The 6715-nt window shown below is 46.2% G+C and overlaps 1 protein-coding gene across 1 annotated transcript; it reads left to right on the plus strand.

Moving 5' to 3' along the window:
* Positions 1-2226: 2226 nt before the first annotated feature.
* On the plus strand, positions 2227-5568 carry POP4 (POP4 homolog, ribonuclease P/MRP subunit). Its single transcript, XM_061365000.1, has 6 exons — positions 2227-2379; positions 2755-2978; positions 3866-3943; positions 4164-4225; positions 4575-4676; positions 5188-5568. The coding sequence occupies exons 1-6, from the start codon at positions 2245-2247 to the stop codon at positions 5322-5324; spliced, it is 738 nt and encodes a 245-aa protein (XP_061220984.1). The 5' UTR covers positions 2227-2244; the 3' UTR covers positions 5325-5568.
* The last annotated feature ends 1147 nt before the right edge of the window (positions 5569-6715 follow it).

The raw sequence follows: 6715 nt of genomic DNA on the forward strand, positions 1-6715 counted from the left end.
TGGATCATTGGATTTACAACACCAGCATCGCCAACACTGATTTGACTATTAATCCCTGAAGTGCCCTACGAATTGCAGCATAAATCCAGTGAAGGAGCACTCATATGGCCCTAAAGACCCATAGCACTTACCCTGGTACTCCATTCATGAAAATTGATTGTTTTTTAGTAGCAATAACAACCCAAGGAGTCCACGCTTTGTAAAACCAAGAGATCTGCTTGCTGTAGCATATACTTAACTGCCAGGAGGTCTATGATACAAACCAGCTGGTGCTCACACTTAATACCCTGCAGAGACTGGCCCTTTCTTTACACACATGCAGAGAGCCACAATTTCATTCCCTGTTAGGGAACACTTTAGTGCCTTTGTGCTTCACAGCAGCACTCAAAAACCCACCGTTTCCTATACCCTGCCTGAGTAATTTGTTCCCTAAGTATTCTTCACCAAGCAGTGGTAATCACCTGCTAAGCCAATATGCCTCCATGACAACAATATAAATCCCTTCTGTATCTGGAGAACCATCATGTATGAGCAGGTGGCAGCATGGGTTGGGACTAGGCTGGCAAGGAAAAGGAACTGGCTGCTCTGGTTTCAAGGTACCTCTGTGTTATACAGTGAGCAAGACTCTGACTTACTCCAGGAGGAAAGAGGCAGTGAGGTATTAGAGGTAGTAAACTCCACAGCCAGGAGCATCTCCCTGATTTTTTGACCTTTTTGCTAGAAACATAAGGACAGATTTTAAACAAAGATACAAATCAATACTCAAACAACAGACTTGTCTACTCCAGCTGTACGCCACCCTACTGAAGTGGTAGATGACTAGAGAAAATGAGGTGGCCTATGTTACAGAAGATATGACTGGCAAGACTTTTAACAGAAGTAACTGAGTTATCTGGTGCTCAGCTTACTCTCCCAAGTCAGAGAATTTTTAGTATAAAAGAGATCAACAATAGACAGATTTCAGTTTGTAAGACTATCTCTTTGACAGCTGAAAAATAATGTTAATTTTGCATCACAAACTCTACTGAAATAAACCTGTGACTTGAATAATAACAGTAACACTCCTGTTCGGACATGTAACAAAAACTAAAGGTACTGAAGGTATCTAATTGTCCCTATCTAGTTTAATCTAAATGGCTAATCTAACAACGTACACTGGCCACAGCTTCCCCCTTTGCAGAATCTCATGGCTGAGATAAGCAATGGGACTTCCCCGTTTTACATGTGGATTTTGATCTCATTGATGGATTCCCTCTAAACCTGAGCCTAGCACAGCTTCTGATTTATGAGGGACACCGAGCTCCTGGGGACCCTGGTGCCAGCTGTTAAAAAACAACCCAGAAACACGGCTGCTTGTGGGGGGCTCCTCTTCCTGGGACACCTTAAACAGAGAAGCCTCTGAAATTTGAGGTTAAGGCTGGGACTTACTACCCAAACCAGCAGTGGAGATGGTACCAAGATGGTATTTATCCTGATACTCCATATACTACAAACTCTCTATAAAAGTTTTTAGCAGTTTTAGCAAGCAGAATCTAAGAGTTTCCTTCCCCCCGCTCCCGTTTTTTTGGCTCCTGTTTTCTAACAAAGTTTTGACATCCCTTCCCGTTTGTCCCATGCGACTGTCACAGACATCAGGCAAGGCCGAGGGAGTGCGCCGGGGTCACCATGGCCAAGGCCTCCTGTAGGGCCCACACAGCTGGCGAAGAGAGCCAAGGCTGAAGCGCTGGATACCTGTCTGGGGCGGCGTTGTGAGGCGGGTCGGTTGCGCTACTCCTGAGCTCAGCCGGTGCCAGCAGCGCCTGAGCCGGGCAGCGATTCCTCGCAGGCCTGCTCCTGCCTCCCGCACCTCCGCGGGGGCCGTGAGCTCCGCACCTCCTGGCCCTGCTGCGAGGCGCGTTCAGGGCACCCAGCGCACCCAGCGCACCCAGCGCACCCAGCGTACCCAGCGCACCCAGCGCACCCAGCGCACCCAACGCACACAGTGCACACAGCGTACCCAGCTCACCCAGCGCACCCAGAGCACCCAACGCACACAGCGCACCCAGCGCACCCAGCGCACCCAACGCACCCAGCGCACCCAACGCACCCAACGCACCCAGCGCACCCAGCGCACCTGCCCGGCGCGGCTCCGCTCACACCGGCACCGCCGCCCCCGCGGCCCGCCCCGTCAGCCGGCCTCCGAGCAGCCGTGCGTCGCCTTCGCCATCGTCACTACCCGCGCCGGAAGCGCCCGCCGCCGCCGGGATGGAGGGTGAGTGCCGGTGGGGAGCTGGGCCGGGGTGGGGAGCGGGGCCGCGCCTGACGCGCTGTCCCGCTCCGCTTGCAGAGCAGCTGTACCGACGCCTGCCGCCCCAGGAGACCAAGGAGCTGCGCCTCCAGGTACCCCCAGCCGCCCGCGGAGCCCCGGCACTGCCGGCCGCCCGGCGAGGTGTCCGAGAGCGGCGCGGGCTGCTGCGCCCGTTGCGAGGCGGGCTCTGCTCTTCGTGCACGCAGCCGTATAAAAACCCTGCTGGGAACCGAAGGTACCGGTTGTCCCCGCTGGGGGCCACGGCAGCGTTTTCCCCCCGCCCCTGACGCGTGACACCGGCGTCGGGTAACGCGGCTGGTGTGAGCTGAGGTGCATGAGGGTGCAGCATGTGAGCGTTCTCCGGTAACGGTTACTGTGTGTAGCACCGTGGTAACACCGGTCAGCAGCAAGTTAGCAACATTCAATTAACATTTCACATTTTAAAGTATCTTTTAAAATATCTTTAGCCTCAGAGCTCAGAAGAGGCCAAAGCATTTGTAAATGCCTTCCTGAAGCTTAGCATGCCAAAAAAGAAAGATCAGGCTATCCAGGACATGCTGACTCGGAAAGCTGTGGTTCTTGAGCATTATGCCAAGAAAAAAAACAAGGAAAAGAGGAAGAAACCCAAAGGTTTTACTGCCAAACAGAGGCGAGAAATGCGTCTTTTTGAAATTGAACCCAAGCAGCAAAGGTAAGAGCTTAACTATTTTCTTTGTGTAATAGTACATCAGTAGTATGTAAAAGCAGCGGCACACACAAGTGAGTACTAGCCCTTCAGTATGTACAGTTAGTGTGACTTCTGCCCTGTCACTGCAGCTGGTACATTAAATTCTCCACCTGGTCTCTCTCCTTTTAGGTACCCAGATATAATGAGATCAGATCCAAATACAATCACCCCTGATTTCAGGTTTTCATTAGACTGCCTGTGACCAGAGAGCCAAAGCTCTGCAATCAGGTTCCTCAAACCACTGGCTAAAGCCCCAGCTGTTGTTAATGACAAGTGGGAAAAGAACTGAGTAGAAATATCTTCAAACCTTAGGTACAGCCTGATCCTCTAAAACACATCACCGTTTTGGATTGACAGCAGAGAGCATGGTTTGTGCTTTTTTATAAAGCAGCTCTGTCGTTCAGAGCAGCCTATGAAAGCAGATTACAAAACTTAACAAATGGTAGTCAGGAGCCAGGCTCTTCTCAGTGGCAAACAATGAAAGGACAAGGGGTAATGGGTACAAATTGGAGCACAAGAGGTTCCACTTAAACCTGAGAAGAAACTTCGTCTCAGTGAGGGTGACAGAACACTGGAACGGGCTGCCCAGGGGGGTTGTGGAATCTCCTTCTTTGGAGACATTCAAAACCCGCCTGGACACGTTCCTGTGTAACCTTATCTAGGTGTTCCTGCTCCGGCAGGGGGATTGGACTAGATGATCTTTTGAGGTCCCTTCCAATCTCTAACATACTGTGATACTGTGATACTGTAGTCTTAAATCTGTTGTAAATATGGATTATTTCACTAATAAGCCAAGAGAGGTTTTGATCATTAAGTTCTTGTGTAATACTTTTTTGTGTCTTTTACTGCAGGTATGCCATCTTTCTACCACTACATCAACTCTGGAAACAGTATATCAGAGACCTGTGCCATGGCCTTAGACCAGAATTGTAAGTTGAAGTATTTGTGGGTGGGTATGTTTGGGTCTCAGTTAGTAGGTATTTCCAGGTTTACTGAACTATTGCTTGAAACATCACAGTTACTTGATAAGCTTATGTACTATTTCTGTGAGGTTTACAAAACATGACCGTGACTACTAAAATCATGCTCAAAGCTAACTTTCCATATAACTTTCTTTTTCTCTCCTCTGATCCAACCCTATTCTTCAAGGCAACCGTATATTGTGCAAGCCAAACTGCTCAAAGCTGATCTCCATGGAGCAATCATTACAGGTATTCCATTTGGTCTCTTTTACAAAATCATCTAGAGTTGATGAGTAGACACTCCTGTGTTTCAGGTGCTTATTCTTAAATTCGTTCAGTGTCATCTACTCTAGAATCACATAGTTGAAATTCCCTGTGGATGGATTCTTTTTCTGCTTAGCAATGCTAATTACTTTTCAAGTGCTCTTTAAAACCACGTTGTTAGCTGCAAACCTTAACTGCAAATTTTACTACTGCTTACAGTAAAATGGCATTATTTCAGAATACTGTTAACCAGTTCTTAAAATCATGGGTAGAAGAGAAAATAAAGTGTTTGCATCTGAAATTTTCAAATGTCTACCTATTCCTGTTCTTTCAGTCACAAAATCAAAATGCCCCTCTTATGTGGGGATAACAGGAATCGTTCTACAGGAATTTAAACGTGTGTTCAAAATTATCACCAAAGAGGACAAATTAAAAGGTATGTAAGATTTTTTTTCAGTGCTTTTCACAATTTGAATAATGAAAACTTTTTTAAACCCAGTATTCATCTTACACCTCTGAGTACACTGTTTTATATCAGTGTGTTTAGCTTTTTCCATAGAGTCCCAGAGGTCAATGTCTTTGACCACGTAACAATCCAATAGCTTACCAAAAATTATCTCAGAATTGAGCGGTTCTTAAAAAGGTATTTTGGGTGAACCCAACATGATCATGCACATGCTCATTCATCTGCTTCACATTAGATAGTCCTTGCAACAGTGCATGCTCCTGAAAGAGGACTAACTTTAGTAATTCCAGTTTAAAAACTTAGAGGGTTTGGTTATTTTTTCTTTTCTTGCTAAAGCATTAACTCCTTGAAACAGGGCAAACCTCAAGTCTGTGAATAATGTGAATATATGTGAATAATATCCCTGGGTACTTCTGTATATTTTCATAACAGGGATTTACACTAGTCTACTCTTGTTAATTTCTTTCCTTTTACTTTTCAGTTGTTCCCAAATTTAACAATGTATTTAGTTTTGAGATTGATGGATTCATTTCCTACATCTATGGAAACAAGTTCCAGCTTAGAGCAAGTGAACGATCTGCAAAAAAATTCAAGTTCAGAGGATCTATTGACCTCTGACTTCATGGAAAATCAGAAGTATTACTAGAAAGGTCTCCTGGTTTCCTGCAGTTTAAAGACCAGGTTTTCTAGCAGACTGAAAATGGAATGGTTATGTGAAGTATTTTTAAAGCATTTCTGCTTACTGAAGAATGACAAGTGTTGGTTATCTTTAAAGCAGTCTCTCAGACTTTTGGAATTTGAATGCTTTATTTTTTGTATATAACATTCTGCCTTTTATTAAACTTTTATGATTAGTGTCAAATACCTGACTTATGTTTCAATTTACAATCATAAATTTGCACAATGAAAATAGTATCTTGTAACTGATGAATGTTATTATTGCTTTCTGTGTAAACTGGACTTTATCTACCTGTTAAATACTTACAGTGCGACTGCAGGTGCTGACAGTTCTCACAGTCATTGCTCCTGGGCCACCTTTAACATAGAATCATAGAATAGTCAGAGTTGGAAAGGACCTTAAGATAATCCAGCTCCAACCCCCCCTGCCACGGGCAGGGACACCTCACACTAAACCATGTCAACCAAGGCTCTGCCCAACCTGGCTTTGAACACCGCCAGGGATGGAGAATTCACAACTTCCCTGGGCAACCCATTCCAGTGCCTCACCACCCTCACAGTAAAGAACTTCTTCCTTATATCCAATCTAAACTTCCCCTGTTTAAGTTTGAACCCATTACCCCTTGTCCTGTCACTACAGTCCCTAAAGAAGAGTTCCTCCCCAGCATCCTTATAGGCCCCCTTCAGATACTGGAAGGCTGCTATGAGGTCTTCACGCAGCCTTCTCTTCTGCAGCCTGAGCAACCCCAACTTTCTCAGCCTGTCTTCATATGGGAGGTGCTCCTGTCCCCTGATCATCCTCGGGGCCTCCTCTGTACTTGTTCCAACAGTTCTATGTCCTTTTTGTGTTGAGGACACCAGAACTGTATACAGTACTCCAAGTGAGGTGTCACAAGAGCAGAATAAAGGGGCAGGATCACCTCCTTTGACCTGCTGTCACGCTCCTCTTGATGCAGCCCAGGATACGGTTGGTTTCTGGGCTGCAAGTGCACACTGAAGCTGGCTCATGTTCATTTTCTCGTCGACCAACACCCCCAAGTCCTTCTCTGCAGGGCTGCTCTGAATCTCTTCTCTGCCCAGCCTGTAGCTGTGCCCGGGATTGCTCCGACCCAGGTGTAGGACCTTGCACTTGGCATGGTTAAACTTCATAAGGTTGGCATCAGCCCACCTCACAAGCATGTCAAGGTCCCTCTGGATGGCATTCCTTCCCTCCAGCGTATCAACCGAACCACACAGCTTGGTGTCATCGGCAAACTTGCTGAAAAATAGGCTTATGCACTTTTTGTAAATGTTAAAATAACCCCATAAATCTTAATTATTTCTCTGTGTGA

The sequence above is a fragment of the Neopsephotus bourkii genome, unplaced genomic scaffold, assembly GCF_033783945.1.
Source record: "Neopsephotus bourkii isolate Nb327-2 ecotype Australia unplaced genomic scaffold, CSIRO-AGI_Nbou_v1 NB_1266, whole genome shotgun sequence".
Lineage (NCBI taxonomy): Eukaryota > Metazoa > Chordata > Aves > Psittaciformes > Psittacidae > Neopsephotus > Neopsephotus bourkii.

Coding starts and splice junctions, on each gene's coding strand:
- POP4 (XM_061365000.1), top strand. CDS start 2,245: ATGGAGGGTGAGTGCCGGTGGGGAGCTGGGCCGGGGTGGGGAGCGGGG. Junction 2,380..2,754: donor CCAAGGAGCTGCGCCTCCAG/GTACCCCCAGCC, acceptor AAATATCTTTAG/CCTCAGAGCTCAGAAGAGGC. Junction 4,677..5,187: donor CAAAGAGGACAAATTAAAAG/GTATGTAAGATT, acceptor TTTACTTTTCAG/TTGTTCCCAAATTTAACAAT.